Source organism: Scyliorhinus canicula, chromosome 15 (genome assembly GCF_902713615.1).
Source record: "Scyliorhinus canicula chromosome 15, sScyCan1.1, whole genome shotgun sequence".
In the NCBI taxonomy this organism is placed as follows: Eukaryota; Metazoa; Chordata; class Chondrichthyes; order Carcharhiniformes; family Scyliorhinidae; genus Scyliorhinus; species Scyliorhinus canicula.
Window position 1 is genome coordinate 44,979,444 of NC_052160.1, and position 20,387 is coordinate 44,999,830.

A 20,387-nucleotide genomic window follows, 5' to 3' on the forward strand; every position below is an offset into this window, starting at 1 on the left:
TCTCTCTCCATTGATACTGCCTGACCCGCTGAGTATTTCCAGCATTTTCTGTTTTTATTATAGATTTCCAGTATCTGTAGTATTTTGCTTTTGTATATATTGCCAGAGACACTAGCTGGTCCTAAAACTGCACCAGACAAGAGAAAAAAAGCTTGCATTTATGTAATGTCCTTTGTCTGGTTTAGGGGCTGGTTTAGCTCACTCGGCTAAATCGCTGGCTTTTAAAGCAGACCAAGCAGGCCAGCAGCACGGTTCGATTCCCGTACCAGCCTCCCCGGACAGGCGCCGGAATGTGGCGACTAGGGGCTTTTCACAGTAACTTCATTGAAGCCTACTCGTGATAATAAGCGATTTTCATTTTTTCATTTCATTTGTCTCTACAGGGTATCCCAAAGGTGGCAGTTTAATGATATAATCTTGTAAACCCCTTGGCCCCTCGCACAAAATAATGAAAGCAGCATCCAGTCAGGTCTAGAAATAATTTTTATTTGTGTGCAATTTTAATGATTTTCCTTAACAGCAGCTTAATGATTCAGACACTTAGTGACTGTATGGTAAAATCATTAGTCCATATTCTCACACTGCAAATTGTTAGGTGGTTTGCAGATCAAACAACTTCCATTGTAGGAGTAAAAGCAAACTAGTGTTATTAACTAGCTTCTCTCCTGGATTGATACTCGTACATAGCAGGAAAAATACATTAACATTGCGCAAGATATACTTAACTTATGCCCTCAAAATATTTACATCATCACTACCAGCAATAAACTTATACTTACCAACACCTCACTCCAGTATGCTTCAGATGATCCACATTCAAAAGCACAGAATCTAGAATTGTGTTGCTGGGAGTTTTTCCAGTTCAGGTGGACACGATATGAAAATTTCACTCAGCTCTGAGCTTTACTGAAATCTTAGTGCAAGAACTGAAGCTTACTGGATCGTTACTTACAACTTCATAGGTCATGTCATAGTCGAGTCTGCCAAAGGTACATACAGAAACGTTCCAGCCCTCAGTTGTCTTTTTATAGAAACTTCCAAAGAACCAATCTGGCTGGGAGCTATTTCAGCAAGAGCTTGGAACGGGAAAAGGAATAGGGGCAAAGAGAGCGGTGAAAGATTGAGGAGGGGAAGGAGCAAGCTTCCTATAAAATCTTCAGCCCAGCACACTGTCATTAAAGGCCAGGCAGACGACTGCTTTCTGATGGCCACTGTACTCCCGTTTAATTTCACCAGTCTCCACGCACCACAACCGCGCAAGGTTATCTGAAGAGGCTGTGAGTGGAAAGAAGAATGTTACCTTTCAGCATGCAAAGAATTTCCATTGAACATAATAATCACCTTAACATACTTTATACATGGCTTGAGGCAATTCAATTGTAAAACCCCCACAAGCAGCCTTATTTAGTGGATAAAGTCAGCGCTACTGAATGGTTTTATTAGGCTAATGTACCTCGAGAAGAAATAACCTGCATTTATATAGCATTTCTCACAATCTTGGTACGTACCAATACATTATACAGCTAATCACTTTTGAAGTGTAATCATTGTTGTAGTAAATGAAGCAATCAATTTCCTAACAGGAGGTCCCACAAGTAGTAGTGAGGAACTTCACCAATTTCAGTGATATTAGTTTTTCAAAATAAATTTAGAGCAGCAAGTTATTTTTATGCCAATTAAGGGGCAATTTAGTGTGGCCAATCCACCTACTCTGCACATCTTTGGTTTGTGGGGGTGAGACCCATGCACACATTACCTAAGCTGACACTCCAGACTAATATTGTGTTGTTGGAGCTGCTGGGGAGAATGTGCAAACTCCACACGGACAGTGACTCGGGGACTGGATCGAACCTGGGTCCTCAGTACCCTATTCAGTGATATCGGTTGAGGGATAAATAGTTGGTCAGGAGAACCTCCCTGCTAGTTTTCAAAATATGCCATGGAAACTTTTACATCCACCAAGGGGTCAGTTTGGGGCCTCAGTTTAACATCTCTTTTCTAAAGTCAGCAGCTCCAACAACACAGCACTCTCTCAGCATTAGTCTGGAGTGTCAGCTTAGGTAATGTGTTCATGCCCTGGAGTGGGCCTTGATCTCACAACCCGAGGTTTGGGCCACTGGGCCAAAGCTCAACTTGCAAAGCAGAGTATGTAAAGTCTTCAGTTTTATTCCAAACCCAACACACTTACAAAGTGGTCTGCCATATGTCATTTTCACTACCTTAGCCTGTGAGACATTGATTTGGCTTCATGATATAAAATAAGGAATCAATTAGGCTTTTCATGGATCCAAATTACAAATTCTTCCAGGAACTCAATTGTAACCTGGAGTGTCTCATCATCAATCTTCATGATACATGGTGATAATACTAGAGCAGTTCTGGGCACCAGTGTAAACAATTCTAAAATCATAGAATCCCTATGTATCGAGTCTGCACTGACAGTCTGAAAGAGCACCCATTCTAGGCCAAATCCCCCACCCTATCCCCATAACCCCATCTAATCTTTGGACACTTTTAAGCATGACCAATCCACCTAACCTGCCACCTTTGGACTGACAAAATGGAACTAGTTCCTTATTTTTAAGGTAGACTTCTCACCTGTGACAATATATTGTGAATCCCCAGAGAATGCACAGTCCCACATCCAGCCCCGTGACGTCTCTCCTGGGTTGTTGCTCTTGATGCTGAGCTCTGTCATCAGCGAGAAGTTTGAAGTTCTCCATATTTTACAGGTTTGGTCGGCTGAACATGTAGCAAGAAGTCTGTCAGGAAAGGATAATGGGGCTTATAGCGGGACTGCAATATAGTGCAATTTAACAGGCGGGTTAATGTGTGATTGTTCTAGAATACACAAAGAGGATGATTTGAAGCAGGATTGTTAGAAACACATAATAAACAGTGCTTTGATGTGGAATCAACCCATAATACACAATAATGGGGGAGTTACAAGGATTATACTAAAATATGTGTGAGGCTTCATTAGCCTCAGCCTTCTTAGTAGCAGCCTCTCTTACATACTCTGGTGCTTTTGACGTTGGTGATATATGCATTAAAAGGGTAATTCTCAGTACAGGTAATTTGTTTCTGATAAGGCCTTAATGCTTTCAGGTCCATTTGGACGTTGGCCCAGTATTCAGCCGTTGTTCAATTAAAAAAAATAATGAACAAAATACTTTGGAGGAGGGGGAACATTTAAATCAGCAACAGAAGCGCAATAGCTCTTCCCAGAAAAATAGCCACTGCAAAGAAAGGATAGAGGAGCAGCACAAAGAACTGCTAACTGATAGATACACACCAACCATCTATCAACTATCTACAGTGGCAAGGAGCAGCTGGTACACCTCAATACCTTATTCTGCCAGCTGTCATCACAGCTCTTTCACCAGCTTTTATTACAATAGAGTCTTGTGCAAATCCAGGATTTTGGGCAATGTTTTTGATTTGACTAACAATCAATCTCAAATAACTGGTGTACACATGAGCACACAAACCTCTGCACACAAAGCATTCAGTAGTCCATCTTAAGGCAAAAATTCAGAGCTAATACCCACATTGAATGAATTCAGGAGTTATGAATCCCACTGCAGAAGTACGTACTTGACATACTCATAAATTCTATAATCAGTGTGGGGCAAAAGTATTTACAATTTAAATAGAGGGAAGACTTGTGTTTTATAAGGCACATTAGCAAATCTCCAGAAGCATTTTATTTATTAATTATTTTAAAAAAAATTTAGAGTACCCAATTATTTTTTTTCAAATTAAGGGGCAATTTAGCGTGGCCAATTCACCTACCCTGCACATCTTTTTGGGTTGTGGGGTTAGACCCATGCAAACATGGGGAGAATGTGCAAACTCCACATGGACAGTGACCCGGGATCCAGAAGCATTTTGAAGTGCTCAGTTACTTTGAAATGTCGCAACTGTTACGTAGGAAAACCTGACATGTGTGAATAGGCAATGCCTTCAACAGCAAGATATAAAGATTCTTGGGAAAGCGCAGAGGAGATTTGCCAAAATGGTTCCAGTATGATGCAGCTACAAGGCGAGGCTGCAACTGAGGAGATGTATACAAGATTATGTCAGGTTTGGACACAGGTAAGCAAAAAAATGTTATTTCTTTTAGCTGAAGGTACAAGGACTAGGGGGCATAGATTTAACATTTTGAGCAAGAGATACAAGGGGAGGTGTGGGAAAGTATTTATTTCATGGGTCAAATACTTATGACTTGGAATTCGCTGCCAATGAGGATACTGGAAGCAGAGGTGATCAATGATTTCAAAAGGAAACTGGATAGGCATGTGAGAGTAAAGGGGGAGAGAGAGCTGGCATTGACTCAACGGGCACATTACTTCCTTCTGTGCTGTAATGACTCAGATTAATATTCTGCAAATCTGTTTTGAGGGTATTGACTAAAGGAGGAATGTCAGCAGGAAAAGCCCCTGCTCGAAGGAGGACCAGGATTAGCAGAAGCATGGAGGTTCAATGTCAATGTGACAAAAAGAGAACCATCACTGGTGGCCCTATACAAAGTTTGAAGGACAAGGAAAAGAAACATCAGTACCAACATGTACTTGAACTTGTGGGGCAAGCCATGCCGACAGCCAGTACTGTAAGAAAGCAACCACCAGTTCAGTACAATGCTCGGAATGGAGACATTTCATCAAGTCTAGTTTTACACTACACTTTAAAGAGAACAAAATAGATGGATTAAACAAATTACAAAGTTTTCAGATGTGTACTGAAATTGTTTTAAAGTATTGATGAGAAATCAAGTATTTTTACTATAATCTGGAGAAGTGGTTAATGGTTTTGTTTAATTTTGCCTCTAATAATCTTGACTGTACTACATTCTATCAGGGTACTAATGTATGGATTTACAAATTCAATTGCACTTTCACAGGAAGCAGAGTAATTGTTTGCCAAGACTTTGCTCTCTTACAGATTAATTTGTAAATGTCTTGGGTCACAAGGCATTTTGCAGCAGCCACAACTTGGAAGTATCTTCTCCTGACACACCTCACACTCACTTGTAATATTGATCAGTGAGGGTTTGGTAGTGGTTAGTATATCAAATCAAAGAAAGGACCTACGTGGAATCAGGGCTGAACTTGCAGCGGAGAGCATATCGTTTGTGAGCTGGGATTTTGGTCTTGGGAATGAGCTGAGTGACATCATCGCCAATCCCTCCCGTCAGGTTCCACACATAGCAATTACCCTGGAGAGGAATAAGGAGCGGAGAAAAAAAGGTGTGGAGCAGGAGAAATATAGTTGGCCCACTGATCACCCACCCACCAGCACAGACACTGCAAATCAACACCCCCACGTCCCCAAGCACAGCAGCTGCAGCTCCTACCGCCATTTGACCTCAGTACAGTCCCCACAGCTCACGCCCCACGAAAACACGCCCCACGAAAACACGCCCCACGAAAACACGCCCCACGAAAACACGCCCCACAGTTCCCATCTCCATCCGGCACAGCCCCAAAGCTCCCGGCCCCATTCGACACAAGCCCTACAGCTCCCTCCCCATCTGGCAGAAGCCCCACAGCCCCCATCCCCATCCGGCACAGGTCCCACAGCCCCCATCCCCATCCGGCACAGGTCCCACAGCTCCCATCCCCATCCAGCACAGGTCACACAGCTCCCAACCCCTTCCGTCACAGGTCCCACAGCTCCCATCCCCATCCGTCACAGGTCCCACAGCTCCCATCCCCTTCCGGCACAGCTCCCATCCCCATCCGGCACAGCTCCCATCCCCATCCGTCACAGGTCCCACAGCTCCCATCCCCATCCGTCACAGCTCCCATCCCCATCCGTCACAGGTCACACAGCTCCCAACCCCATCTGGCACAAGCACCATAGCTCCCGTTCCCATCCGGCACAGACCCCACAGCTCCCGTCCCATCCGGCACAGGTCCCACAGCTCCCATCCCCATCCGTCACAGGTCACACAGCTCCCAACCCCATCTGGCACAAGCACCATAGCTCCCGTTCCCATCCGGCACAGACCCCACAGCTCCCGTCCCATCCGGCACAGGCCCTACAGCTCCCATCCCCATAACTCCCACCCCCACCCAGAACACGCCCACAGCACAGGCTCCCAGTCCCACCCAGCACAGGAGCCACAGCTCTTATCCCCCAGCACAGGCCCAGCAGGTCTCATTTATGCTGCTCTGATTTGTGCCTCATTCTGGTGTGGAGACCTATGAAGATCTATACTACTCATGGTTCCAATTCACTTACTGAACTATTGATCGCTGCCATGTAGCTTGCATCTGGATCGATGTGAACTGCATTGACTGAAACATCTGGCTCAGGAATCAACTGCTCGTTGTGGTCAGTTTTCAGGTCCCAGATGTGAATGGCTCCACTCTGATCACCAACAATCAGTTCTGCCTGCAAAATAATTCACATGGTTCACAGACCAAAGCAGAGTTTTACATTTCACAATGAGAATAAGAGGGTAAACACGTGAAGACTCGTAGAGTTGTTGCTGTTAATGTTCTCGAGTGGTATGCCTGATAACTTCTACAATTAAAAAAAAAAAAAAATTTAGATTACCCAATTATTTTTTCCAATTAAGGGTCAATTTAGTGTGGTCAATCCACCTACTCTGCACATTTTTGGGTTGTAGGGGCGAAACCCCTGCAGACACGGGGAGAATGCGCAAACTCCACACGGACAGTGACCCAGAGCCTGGGACTTCAGCGCCGTGAGGCAGCTGTGCTAACCACTAGGCCACCGTTCTGCCCATAACTTCTACAATTGACATTCAGACATCTAACATCCCAAGCAATGAGGGGCATATCATTGAAGTGAAGGGGAGATTTAATAAGGGTTGCGATAGATTAGAAAAGATAAAACTGTTTCTACCAGAAGGTGGTTCAGAAACCAGAGGATACAGGAATCACCAGCAAACGAACCGGGGAGACCAGCGGAATTTTTCTTTTATATATCGTGGGTTATGATGATTTTGAATGCACTGTCAAAAAGGGTGATGGTAGCAGATTCAATATTAGCTTTCAAAAAGGAATTTGAGATATACTTGAAAAGGAAAAATTAGCCAGGCTATGAGGAAAGAGTGGAGCTGGTTGGATTGCTTTTTCAAAGACACAGCATTGACACAATGGGCTGAATAGCCTCCCTCTGTGCTGTCAGATTCACCAGTAATCCAATCTTTAAAAGAACATTCTATTTCCCCATATCCTATGATATGAAGATATGGTTATTTTGTGAGGTGTACGTTAGTATCAGAACTCCCCAAACTATTAATCTCTAGCCATTGTCCGATTTGATTTTAACGTCGCTGCCTTCTTTTCAGGAGCAAGATTTATTACTAGTAACCAAGTTATTAACTAACAGAAATGGCAGAACTGCTTCAACCTCTAGAGTTCCCACTATGCTATGTGGGAACTCCAGGGCACTTCTTGTGTCTTAGATAACCATTTATGCAGGAGGTATCATCAGTTGTAGCATCCTGTGCTCCGGGTTATAAAACTTGAGCAGAAGTTGATGTCACTGTGGTGTATTTGTGAGTTTAGTGGGGAGCAAGTTTATAGATGTGGTCACCCCACAGATTGATGGCATGCAGGAAGAGGGGGAATGGGTCACCACCAGACAGTCAAAAAGAAACAGGCAAGTAGTGCAGCAAGTCTCCAAGTGCATCCCACTTTGTAACACCGGTAAGAGTGATGGTTCATCTGGAGAGTGCAGTCAGTGTGAAGTCGATGGGACTATGGGGGTCCAGCTTTACAGGAGAGTACAAAGAAGCTTTGCACCAGGATGCGATCACACGCCTTAGGATAGGATCGCTGATTTGGACGGTAGTCATGGACTGTAGCTGAAGTAGGTAAGGAGACCCAAGGATACCCAGAGGCAAAAGATCAAGGAGAAATGGGAAGCAGAGGTGGGAGGGGAGATCAATTGGGGAGTATGGAGTGAGGCACTGCGTAGGGTAAACGGGAGCTCCTCTTGTGCAAGGATGAGCCTGATACGGTTTAAGGTGGTGCACAGGGTCCATATGACTCGGGCGAGAATGAGTGGGTTCTTTCAAGGGGTAGCAGATGAGTGTGAGAGGTGTGGGCGGGGGGCCTCTCTGCATGGCGACAAATTTTGCTGGCGTGGCGGTCGGCATCGCCACCTGGGGTAGAGGCTTGGTTGGCTGACCTGTACAACGTCCTGCGATTAGAGAAGATAAAGTATGAGTTAAGGAGCTGTTCAAGGGGGTTTGAGGAAAGGTGGGGGATGTTTATGACAGCGTTTGAGGGGCTGTTCATCACGGGGGTGGGGGGGGGGTAGAAAAGGGGAAAAATCTGTAGACTGTATAGTTGATTGTTGGGAAGTATGTTTCCTGGGGTGTTTATTTGCTGCAATCTGTTTTGATACATGTTTGTAATAAAATACATTTAAAAAAAGAAAAGGAGACTCAGAGGCAGGAGTGTCAACCTCTGCAATTTTCCAACAGGTTTTAGGTTCTTTAGATGAGAATGGGGGCTGCAGGATGGTTTTAACTGAATGACCCTGGCACTGCAGTACAGAAAGCCATTCAATTGGGGGAGAAAAAAAGGAGTGTAGTGGCAATAATAATCTTTATTGTTGTCACAAGTAGACTTACATTAACACTGCAATGAAGTTACTGTGAAAAATCCCGCAGTTGCCACGCTACAGTTCCTGTTCGGGTACATAGAGGGAGAATTCAGAATGTCCAGATCACCCAACAAGCACGTCTTTTGGGACTTGAGAGAGGAAACCAGAGCACCCAGAAGAAACCCACACAGACATGGCAAGAACGTGAAGACACTCCACAGACAGTGACCCAAGGTGGGAATTGAACCCTGGTCTCTGGCACTTTGAAGCAACAATGCTAACCACTGTGCAACCGAGCCGCCCAGTAGTAGGGTACAGTATAGGGAGTGGTTGACACTGTCCTCTGCTGCAAAGAGCAACAGACCAGATGGCGCGTTGCCTGCCAGAGTGCGGGACATTTGCTCAGGGCTGGAGATTGGGAGGGACAGGATCCAGTTGTCATGGTCCACAAAAGTACCAATGACATAGGCAGGGTGAGGAAGAAGGTTGTGCATTGTCAGTACGAGGAGCTTGGCACCAAATTAAGAAGCAGAACCTCAACGGTAAAAAATCTCTGGATTATTAACTGAGCCATGTGCAAATGGGCATTTGGCAAATAAGATTAATGAAACAAATGCTTGGCTCAAGGACTGGTGTGGGAGAAGTGGATTCTGATTCATGGGGCACTGGCATCAGTACTGAAGAAAGTGACGACTGTACTGTTGAGATGGTCGACACCTGAACTTTGCTAGAAGCAGTGTTCTAGCAAGCCGCACAACTAGGGAAGTAAAGAGGGCTTTAAACTAAACAAGGAGGGCAAGGGGTCAGGGCAGCACGGTGGTGCACTAGTTAGCACTGCTGCCTCATGGCGCTGAGGACCCGGGTTCAATCACGGCCCCGGGTCACTGTCCACGTGGAGTTTGCACATTCTCCCGATGTTTACGTGAGTCTCACCCCCACAACCCAAAGATGTGCAGGGTAGGTGTATTGGCTATGCTAAAATTGCTCCTTAATTGGAAGAAAAAGAATTGGGTACTCCAAATTTAAAAAAAAAAAGGAGGGCAAGGGATCATACTTCGGTAGATGTAGCAAATCAAGGTGTAGAGTCAAAATAGGAGAGCAAAATAGTAATATGGGAAATGAGGGTCAGAGAATGGCAGGAAGGAACAGAGAAAAAAAAACTAAAAGAATGCACTAATAGTCAAGACGAGAGGTTACAAAGATAACAGAAATACAAAACTAAACGCTCGGTTTGGGAATGGATGCAGCATTCATAAAGTAAAATAATATTTTACTTTAATGTACACTATATTTACTTTAATGCACACTATATAAAGTAAAATAATATGATCGGATCGCCATTAGAGACGTGGTTGCAGGATGACGAGGATTGGGTCCTGAATATTGAGGGGTCTATGACATTCAAGAAGAATAGGAAGCTAAATAAAGGTGGAGGAATAACACTGTTAATCAATGATGGCAATTGTGAAAGACTTGCATATTCTGGAACCAACCAGACGGTAGGTTATATTAATTTGGTATTGCATAAAGTGAGTGTTGCTCCTCTAGAGAGAGAATGCGAAGTTAATAAGAAAATGACAGATTAAATCTTCACTATAGAAGGTACCAAAAACATTCCAATAATAGCTATGAATCAGGTGATGAAAGGGAGAGAGGAATTTGGTGAAATTACAATTACTCGGGAAGTGATACGGAGCCTGATAAGTCCCAACAGACTTCATGGCAAATGAGGTAGTAGATGCTTTATTGTTAATTTTCCAAAATTCGTTAGATTCTGGACAGATTCCATCAGACTGGAGAATAGCAAATATAACCCATCTGTTCAAGAAGGGAGGGAGGCAGAAAAAGGAAACTATAGGCCAGTTAGCGGGACGTCTGTTGTGGGGAAGGTGTCAGAATCGATCACTAAGGAAGTTATAGCTGGACCTTTAGGAAAACTCAAGGTAAGAGGGAGGAGTCAGCATGGTTTTATGAAAGGGAAATCATGTTCAACCAATTTATTAGAGTACTTTGAAGGAGTAACATGCGCTGGGGATAAAGAGGAGCCTGTAGACATGCTGTACTTGGATTTCCAGAAGCATTTGATAAGGTGCCACATCAAAGATTTTTGTGGAAAATGAAAGATTATTATGCAAGTGGTAACTCTTGCATGGATAGAAGATTGGTTAGCTGGTAGAAAGCAGAGAGTAAGCATGAAGGAGTCTTTTTTTGATTGATGGGATGTGACGAGTGACGTCCAGCAGGGGTTGGCGCTGCGGCCTCAACTTCATACAATTGATATCAATTACTTAGATGAGGGGAGCAAAGGCATGGTCGCTAAATTTGCAGATCACACAAAGATAGGTAAGACATTATGTTGTGAAGAGGACCAGAAAGGAGATTGCAGATGGATATAGATAGGTTGATGAGTGTGTAAAAATCTGGCAGATGTGGGAAATGGGAAGTTCTTCACTTTGGCAGCAAGAATAAAAAAAGCAGAGCATTACTTTAATGGAGAATGACTGCCGAATTCTGAGGTGCAGAGCCATTGAGGTGTTTTCGTGCACGGGTCACAAAATGTTAGTACGCATGGACAGCAAGTAATGAAGGTGGCTAATTTGGGGGGGAATGGAATATAAAGTAAGGATGTTATGCTTCAGTTATACAGGGCATTGGTGAGACCACATTGCGAATATTGTGTGCAGTTTTAGCCTCCTTATTTAAGGAAGGATGTAAATACCTTGGAGGCTGTTCAGAGGAAGTTTACTAGATCGATACCTGGAATGAGAGGGTTGTTTTTTTCAGGAAAAGATAATCAGACTGGGCTCGTTTCCACTAGAGTTTAGAAGAGTGAGATCTGACTTGATTAAAGTATACAAGATCCTGATAAGATGAACATAATAGTCTTTATTGTCACAAGTAGGCTACATTAACACTGCAATGAAGTTACTGTGAAAAGCCCCTAGTCGCCACACTCCGGCGCCTGTCCGGGTACAAAGAGGGAGAATTCAGAATGTCCAATTCAGCACGTCTTTCGGGACTTGTGGGAGGAAACCGGAGCACCCAAAGGAAACCAACACAGACACGGGAAGAGCGTGCAGACTCCACACAGACAGTGAAGCAAGACGGGAATCGAACTTGGGACCCTGGAGCTGTGAAGCAACAGTGCTACATGTGTGCAACCGCACCGCCCCAATAATGGCTGCGTAACTTGGATGTAACTCGACATGAAAAGAATGTTTCCTCTTGTGGGTGAATACAGAATTAGGGAGGACTGTTTTAGCACAGAGATAAGGAGAAATGGGGTAGCATGTGGCGCAGTGGTTAGCACTGCTGTCTCAAGGCGCCGAGGTCCCAGGTTCGATTCCGGCCCGGGTCACTGTCCATGTGGAATTTTGCACATTCTCCCAGTGTTTGCGTGGGTTTCGCCCCCACAACCCAAAATGTACAGGTTAGGTGGATTGGCCAAATTGCCCCTTAATTGGAGAAAAATAATTGGCTACTCTTTAAAACAAAAGAAATAAGGAGAATTGTTTCTCAAAGGCTTATGCAACTTTCGAACTCTGCCACAGAAGGCATGGAGGCAGGATTGTTGAATATTTTTAAGGTGGAGGTAGATAGATTATTATTAAGCAAGGGAATCAAAGATTATCAGGAGAAGACGAGAACATGGAATTCAAATCAGCCTTAATCGTATTGAATGGTGGAGCAGGCTCGATAGGCTGAATGGCCTACTTCTGCTCTTGTTTTGTATGTTATGTCGTACAGTACCACAGAACAAACATGTGAGCAAAGTTACAACTAATGGCATAAAATGGATAGTAGGAACCTGGATACAAAATTTATCACGTGACAGGAAACAAAGATTAATGATTATTGAATGTTCTTTGTTGGAGGAAGGTTTGCAGTGGAGTTCCCCACAGGTCAGTGTTGGGACTCCTGATTTTCCTGACAGATATTAATGAACTAGACCGTGGTGTACAGGGCACTATTTCAAAGTTTGCGGATGATATGAAACCTGGAAGAATTGTGACAAGGGTGAAGAACTTAAAAAAAAATAGACAAGTTGGTGGAATTGGCAAATAGGTGGCAGGTGAAGTTCAACCCCAAGAAATGTGAAGTGATTCATTTTGACAGCAAGAACGTACAGATACAATACAAAATAAACAGCACAATCCTAAAGGAGTTGCAGGAGAGAGGTATTTGGGTGTATATGGACATGAGTCATCAAAGGCAGCAGGGCAGGTTGAAACAGTGGTTAATAAAACATACTGCAACCTAGGCTTTATTAATAGGGGCGTAGAGTACAAGAGCAAATAGGCTATGTTGAACTTGTATAGGCCCAGCTGGAGAATTACATCCAGTTCTGGGCATCGCATTGGGGATGGAAGCGCTGAAAAGATTCATGAAAATGGTTCCAAGGATGAGGAACTTCACTTATGAAGGTAGATTGGAGAAGTAAGGACTGTTTTCATGGAGAATAGCAGCGGCGAGGAGATTTGACAGAGGTATATCATGAAAGGTCTGGACAGAGTAGATAGGGAGAAACTTGAGAATGAGAGGGAATAGATTTAAAGTAAATGACAAAAAAAAAGAAAAGCACTATGAGAAAAAAAAACTTTTTTGCACAGCAAATCTGGAATGCAGTGCCTGAGATTGTGGTGGGGGCAGGTTCAATCAAAGCATTCAAAAGGGAATTAGACTGTTATCTGAAAAGGTAGAATGAGCAGGCTAACAGGGAGAAGGCGGGCGAATGGGACTAAGTGATTACTCATTCGGAGAGTCGGTTCAGATACGATGGGCCAAATGGCTTCCTTCTGCACTGCAAGTCTGTGATTCATTCGCATCCTTAATGTTTCATTTCCTCAAGAGATGGAGCCAACATCAATTAGGATGCACTTTCGCATATTCTTGCTGCTCTGAAATAGTTATGATATTGTGATGCTTTTTGAATTGGGCAATTTGCCAGAATTTAGAGAGCTGAGTCACCTAAACACTGTTTGTCTGTAATCACTTTTGGATCAGATTGTGGGGGTTGGTGTTCGGGGATCACAGCTTCCCTTTCCTGCTAGATTTCCATGAACTAATTGGGCTCTCCGTGTCATTTTAAACAGCGAAAGCCCGTGAATGATCAGATTTATTGAATTCAGTTATTAATAATAATAATCACTTATTGCCACAAGTAGGCTTCAATGAAATTACTGTGAAAAGCCATAGTGCAGTTTTGTACAACTAAAACAGATCACAACACATGTATGACTTGCAGCACTTTAAAAAAAAACTTTGGTGTAGCACCAGACCATGACTGGAGCATTCAATCCTACTCAACTCCATCATTTTCATATGGTTTAGAGAAAGAAATCCTTAGACCAGGATTTTGTGGGTCAACAGGTGCTGGGACAGGACATATAAAGTCAGGCTGGATCAGATCAGACAAGCTGTGAAGAGACTTTGCAAAGCGCAGCAGCGCCACACACTGGCAGGCAATGCATATTGTGGGCAAATTGAAAAATGGATTTCCTGCTTCAACTCTTTTCACGTCTCTAGAGACCAGACAAAAAACTTCTCAGCGTGGGTAGGGAGACAACGCCTTTCCTGCAGTTTTGGCGCTGGATAATGTTCCTCCTTACCTGATTAGGATGTAGGCAGACACAATTGATAGGAGCGTTGACCTGGAAGATTCTCTGACACTGCAGGTTACGCGACCTATTAAGAGAAAAGGATTTCAGGCCAAGTTTCAGATGGACAACCACTATGCCTTTAGACAGCAACTTTAATATAATAAAGGATCCGAGGGGCACTTTAGAAGAGCATTAAAAAGCAAAATATGACAGAGTAACAATGTCTTAATGGAGGAATAAATGTAAGACAGAGGTGCTGAGACGTTTAGGGAGGGAATTCCAAGCTTAGGCTCCAGACAGCTGAAGGCACATACACCAAAGGTGGAGCAATTAAAATTGGGGATGCTCAAGGAGGCCAGAATTACAGGAATGCAGATATCTCATTGGGCCGTGGGGCTGGAGGAGATAGGAAGGGTAGAGGCCATGAAGGGTTGCTCGAATTTGAGAAAAAACAAGGTGACTAGATCTGAAGATTCAAGGTAGAAATAAAATGGATTCAATAGCTAATCTATCTATAGAGGACTAATACAAAATCTGAACTTAGAACCGAAAATGCTGGAACACTCAGCAGATCAGGCAGCATCTATGGAAAGAGAAGCAGTTAACGTTTCAAGACTTATGATGAAACTCCATCAACCTGAAATGTTAATTTTGGCTCAGTCTTCACAGAGGCTGCCTAACCTGCTGACTACTTTCAGCATTTTTCTGTATACATATCCACAGATGTGGATAAATTTGCTGGATACGCAGTACTTGTTTCTTATGTTAATACATTGGAGAGGACAGACAAGCATTTGCTTAACATTACATTTGGAAGTCATTTCCCCGACAGTACTAAGGGAAGACCACACACTCAGCCTAGATTATGTACTTGAGTCTCTAGAGTGGCACCTGAACCCACAACCTTCTTACTCAAATGCCAGAATGCTACCAAATACGCCACAGCTGATTTGTTGTTAGTCTCTTGATACATACCGGAGGTCCCAGATCCGGGCCATACAGTCTTCCCCGCCAGTGTACATCCAACGACCGTCCTCGTGGAACCCCACTGAAGTGATGTTTTTGCTGACCCCATCATAGTTAATGACTGGGTTTGGGTTGTTGGAATTCAGGTCATACATTCGGATATGCTGGTACCCTAAAAGGTGGGCCAAAAAAAAGGTAAACATGTCATTACATCAGATGGCATTTGCATTGTTTACTCTGCATAACCTGGTTCAAGTTGCACTCCATACTGTAAGACTGAGCAGCAACATGGTCAAAAAACAAAATCCACGCTCTTCTGAAAAGTGGGCATAAAACTATGCAAACTAAGATGCATCGGACCTTTCACTGATGGAGGCTACTGCTACTCACTTTCACCTTTCAGGAAAATAAAGTTGTTTCAGGGCACATGTAAAAGATTCACCAGGTTTGAACATTAGAGGCATTTAAAAAGCAACCCTCCCTTCTATCCACCTCCCATTGAGGAGTGGGTATATCAACCTTAGCATCCCTCATGTTAGGTATATTTCATAAAGGCAATCTTCAGACACTAACTTTGTTTCAACAAAAAAGGGCATGTGTGTCAAGTGTGCTTGGACTTACACCATACCATTCAATAATCATACATTTCACTGAGGAGTTTGGTGCAGGAATCATAACCCACATGGCTGGCTAAAAATCATCAGGGCGAACGGAGTGCACAGGTGTCCGGCACTCTGCTTACCTGCTGCTGCAATCATACTGCGGTCTGGGGTGATTTCCAAGGCATTCACCTGCTGGGAACTTTGTTAAGGAAGCAGAAGGAATGAAGCAGAAATTTACAGTAATTCATATAATAATAATCTTTATTGTCACAAGTAGGCATACATTAACATTGCAATGAAGTTACTGTGGAAAGCCCCTAGTCGCCACATTCCGGCACCTGTTCGGGTACAGAGGGAGAATTCAGAATGTCCAAAAGGTGTCGCTTCAGTCACTCCACACAATGCAGCTGAACACAACCTTTCAAAGCATTCAGAGATAGAATAACACTTGCAAGTTGTTACAGGATGTGAACCTGGGCAATGACACCAAGGGGAAGCCATGATCACAACGTTGCATTGCTCCATTCTGAATTCTGCATATTCCTGAGTTTCAAGAAGTACATAACCAAGCACAATGTCCGCAGTGGCGTAGTGGTATTGTAGCTGCTCTGAGTCATGCTCTGAGTACCTGGGTTTGAATCCTGCCATGGCAGATGTTGCAACTTAAAAGCCTAATGATGACCATGAAACCATTGTCGATTGTCGGAAAAACCCATCTGGTTAACTAATGCCCTTTAGGGAAGGAAATCTGTTGTCCTTACCTCGTCTGGCCTGCATATGACTCCAGATCCACAGCAATGTGGTTGAATCAATGCTCTCAGGGATAGGCAATAAATGCCGGCCCAGCCAGTGACGCCGACATCACATGAATGAATTTTTTTAAAGTAGGGTGGTGCCACTCACTGTGTAACTGTCATTAAATTACTATTTATCCGATCACTAATAATAATAATAATCTTTATTAGTGTCACAAGTAGGCTGACATTAGCACTGCAGTGAAGTTACTGTGAAAATCCCCTAGTCGCCACACTACGGCTCCTGTTAGGGTACACGGATGTATATGCGCAATGATGCTGTTTATGGAACAAGGTGATGGTCATTCATGTTTTACAAACTGAGATCCACGGATCTTTGGGGATCCATGGAGACTTTCCAGGGAACGTGAATTGTGAATGAACAGCAGCTAAAGGCAGGCATGGTACGAGTCAGGAGGTGGGATGCAGTCAGCGCAAGCGCAGCACAGTGGGCCGGCTCTCTCACCTTGGTCAGGGTGCACAGAGGGCTGCTCATAGCACCAGGAAGATCATTAGGTATACCCTAGAAGTTAAGCCTTGTTCAAAAAAGTTCTAAAAAAATATTTAATTTTGATGCATTATTTTTTATTTTCCAGAACTCCTTAGATTTTAGAAGCATCCCCAAGGATTGGGCAGGAGCAAACATAACCTTGCTCCTTAAGAAAGGAGAAAGAGACAAAGCGGGGAATGATATGCCAGTTAGCCACATCAGTAGGAGGCAAATTCATAGGAAACTTAGTGGTGAGGAGCATACAAAGAGGCTGCAGAGGAAAATAGATAGGTTGGGTAAATGGACAAGAACATGGCAGATAAATATGCAATGACATGTGAAGTTATCCACTTTGGTAGCAGAATATATTTTTGAATGGTGAGAATGAGAGAAATGTTTGCATTCAGAGCAACCTGTCGGTCTGTGTAGATAAATCACAGAAAATGCAGGTACAATCATACCTGAAAGCCCATGTCCCAGAGTTTATCATCATCGAAGGGAATATGCTATCCCACCGGCTGGACAGATCCACCCGAGATGCCTGCACATTGGCATAATCAGAAGGGAATGCTCTTGGGAGCCCTCAACATCGGCGCCAAGCCTCATAGAAGTTTGATAACATTAAGTCAAATATAGACCAGGAAACCTCCTGCTGATTAGCACTGACAGTCCTCCCTCAGCTAATGAGACAATGCTCCTCCATATTGAACACTGCCTGGAAGAAGCAGAGCAGCAAGAACATCCCACTGTCCATCACTAAGAGCGGCTTGGTAACACCACTACCGACTGAGTTGGCCAAATCCTGAAGGAAATATCTGCCAGACGTGGCCTGCAGCAGGTGGTGTCAGAACAAACACAAAGGAAACAAACTATCTGATCTCTTCCTCATCAATCGACCTGCAGGTTGTACCTATGACTATATTGGTTGCCACGCTGAAGATATTAGCAAAGCTTTTGTTGAACTATATTACAACCATGGGCCGGTTGGAGGAGATTAAAAGCCTTACCAAATGTCAGTGGAAGGCCCCAGAAATCTTAACCCTAATGAAACTTCAAAGCAGTACTCAAACCAAGTGGTTGATCCTTCAATTCCTGACAAGTATCTGACTTGAATGTTTTGAGAAGGGAAGAAATCAAATGGATACAGAATGAAATTTGAGTTAAGAAGTTTGATTTAGAAAATAAGTAATTGTGTTCATTGTACTTCTAATATTTTTAACAAAACAGGTCGTTTAACATAGAGAAGTTATTAGCATCACATTTTTACATTCTCGTGTAGTAAATTTCCTTTGTTTGAAACAGTGAACCTTGTTCATTCAGTAAATAGTAAATATCTGGGTTTTCAGCTTTCCAAAGAAAATGTTACTGGTCTCTATCAAGATCATTACATCATCATTTACAAGGCACAAGTCAGGAAGGCGAGGAAATACTCTCTTGCCCAGATGAGTACAACTCCAAAAACACTCAAGAAGCTGAACATCATCCAGGGCAAAACTGCCCCCTTTATTGGCACCCCATCCACCACCTTAAACATGCAATCCTTCCATCACCAGCATACAATGGTAGCAGTGTGTACCATCGACAAAATTAACTGTAGCCACTTGCCAATGTTCCTTCGATAGCCTTTTTCAACCCACAACTGCTAACACCTAGAAGAACAAGGTGTGTAAATACATGGGAACACTACCAACTACAAGTTCCCCTCCAAGGCATGCACCACCCTGACCTAGAACTGTATTTTCTTAGATCTGCTGTCGCTGGACTAAAGTCTTGAAGCTGCCTTCATAACAGCATTATGGATGTACCTACAGCACACAAACTCCAATGGTTCAAAGTATTGGCTGACCACCAGCTTCTCAAGATTAATTAGGATGGGCAATAATAACATACAGAAATGCTGTAAATACTCTGCAGATCTGACAGCATCTGTAGAGGGAGAACAAAGCTAACTTTGAGTCTGGATGACAATAATTTTTTTTAAAAAGTTTTTATTCTCCCCCTTTTTCACATTTTCCTCCCAAATTTACACCCAACAATAAACAAAAACAGTAACGAATGTAATGTCAATCCCCATATCAATAACAACGATCCCATCTTCCCACCAAACCCCAGACATTAGCCCGCATGTTAAAATAAACAAATGACAAAAAGGAATCAGGAATCACCCATAGGCATCATTGACACATACATTCCCCCTTCCACCAACTCTCCCAGCCCCTAACCCCCCTAATGTTTGATGTGATCCAATTCTCGAAAGTGCATAATGAATAACGCCCATGAATTGTAGAACCCCTCCATCCTTCCCCTTAGTTCAAATTTGACCTTTTCAAGCGTTAAGAATTCCTGCAGGTCCCCCCACCACACCAGGGCACAGGGTGGAGAGGTTTATCTCCACCCTAACAGGATCCACCTTCGGGCGATCAACAAGACGAAGGCTACAACATCTGCCTCCTCGCCCGTTCCAACACCCCGAATATGTCCTCACGAGGGCCTGGGTCCAGTTTCACGTGCACCACTTTGGAGATTACCCGAAACACCTCCTTCAGTAATCCTCCATCTTTGGACAGGACCAAACATATGAACGTAGTTTGCGGGGCCTCCCAGCGACATTTACACACATCTTCTACCCCCTCAAAGAGCCAGCTCATCCTCGCCCTTGTAAGGTGCGCTCTATACACCACCTTCAGCTGTATCAGCCCCAACCTCGCACACGAGGTGGAGGCGTTCACTCTCTGGAGCACCTCACACCAAACCCCTCCTCCATACCCTCCCCCCAACTCTTCTTCCCAGTTTGCCTTGATCCCTTCTAGTGGCACCCTCTCCTCTTCCAAAATAGCCCCGTAACCCGCCGATACTACCCCCTTCTCCAGTCCCCATAATCAGCACCTCCTCCAGGAATGTGGAAGCCGGCTCTACTGGGAAGCTCTGTATCTCCTTTCTGGCAAAGTCTCGAACCTGCATTCATCTAAATAATTCCCCCTGCTCCAGCCCATACGTCGCTCCCAGCTCCCTCAAAACGACCCCTAAGAAATAAATCTTTTAGTGTTCTAATACCGTTCTCCTCCCTTCTCCAAGAATTTCCATCATACTTCCCTGGCTCAAATCTATAGTTCCCCCTAATCGGCATTTCCCTTGACCCTGCCCCCAACCCGAAGTGCTGTTGAAACTGCCTCCAAATTCTCAACGAAGCTATTACTACCGAACTCCCCGAGTATCTCCCCCGGGCCGTCAGGAGCGGCGCAGTCGCTAGCGCCGTCAATCCCGACCCCTTACACAAACTCTCCTCCATTCTGACCCATTGGGAGTCAACCCCTCTAGCCTAGCTCTGTACCTTCTTCACATTCGC

General features: G+C 43.9%; 1 protein-coding gene across 1 annotated transcript; it reads right to left on the reverse strand.

Annotated features, from left to right (window-relative positions):
- Positions 1-465: 465 nt before the first annotated feature.
- On the reverse strand, positions 466-16,022 carry mlst8 (MTOR associated protein, LST8 homolog (S. cerevisiae)). The gene is made up of 7 exons (XM_038820659.1): positions 15,898-16,022; positions 15,165-15,327; positions 14,199-14,274; positions 6,247-6,399; positions 5,094-5,218; positions 2,599-2,762; positions 466-1,275 (listed from the first exon to the last, which is right to left on the reverse strand). The coding sequence occupies exons 1-7, from the start codon at positions 15,911-15,913 to the stop codon at positions 1,157-1,159; spliced, it is 816 nt and encodes a 271-aa protein (XP_038676587.1). The 5' UTR covers positions 15,914-16,022; the 3' UTR covers positions 466-1,156.
- Positions 16,023-20,387: the final 4,365 nt, after the last annotated feature.

What these genes read in the sequence shown, in the direction of transcription:
- mlst8 (XM_038820659.1), bottom strand. An exon ending in TGGCAGCGATCAATAGTTCA is followed by an intron (nt 5,219 to 6,246) that starts GTAAGTGAATTG and finishes ATTCCTCTCCAG; the next exon opens with GGTAATTGCTATGTGTGGAA. An exon ending in TTCACAATATATTGTCACAG is followed by an intron (nt 1,276 to 2,598) that starts GTGAGAAGTCTA and finishes TTCCACTCACAG; the next exon opens with CCTCTTCAGATAACCTTGCG.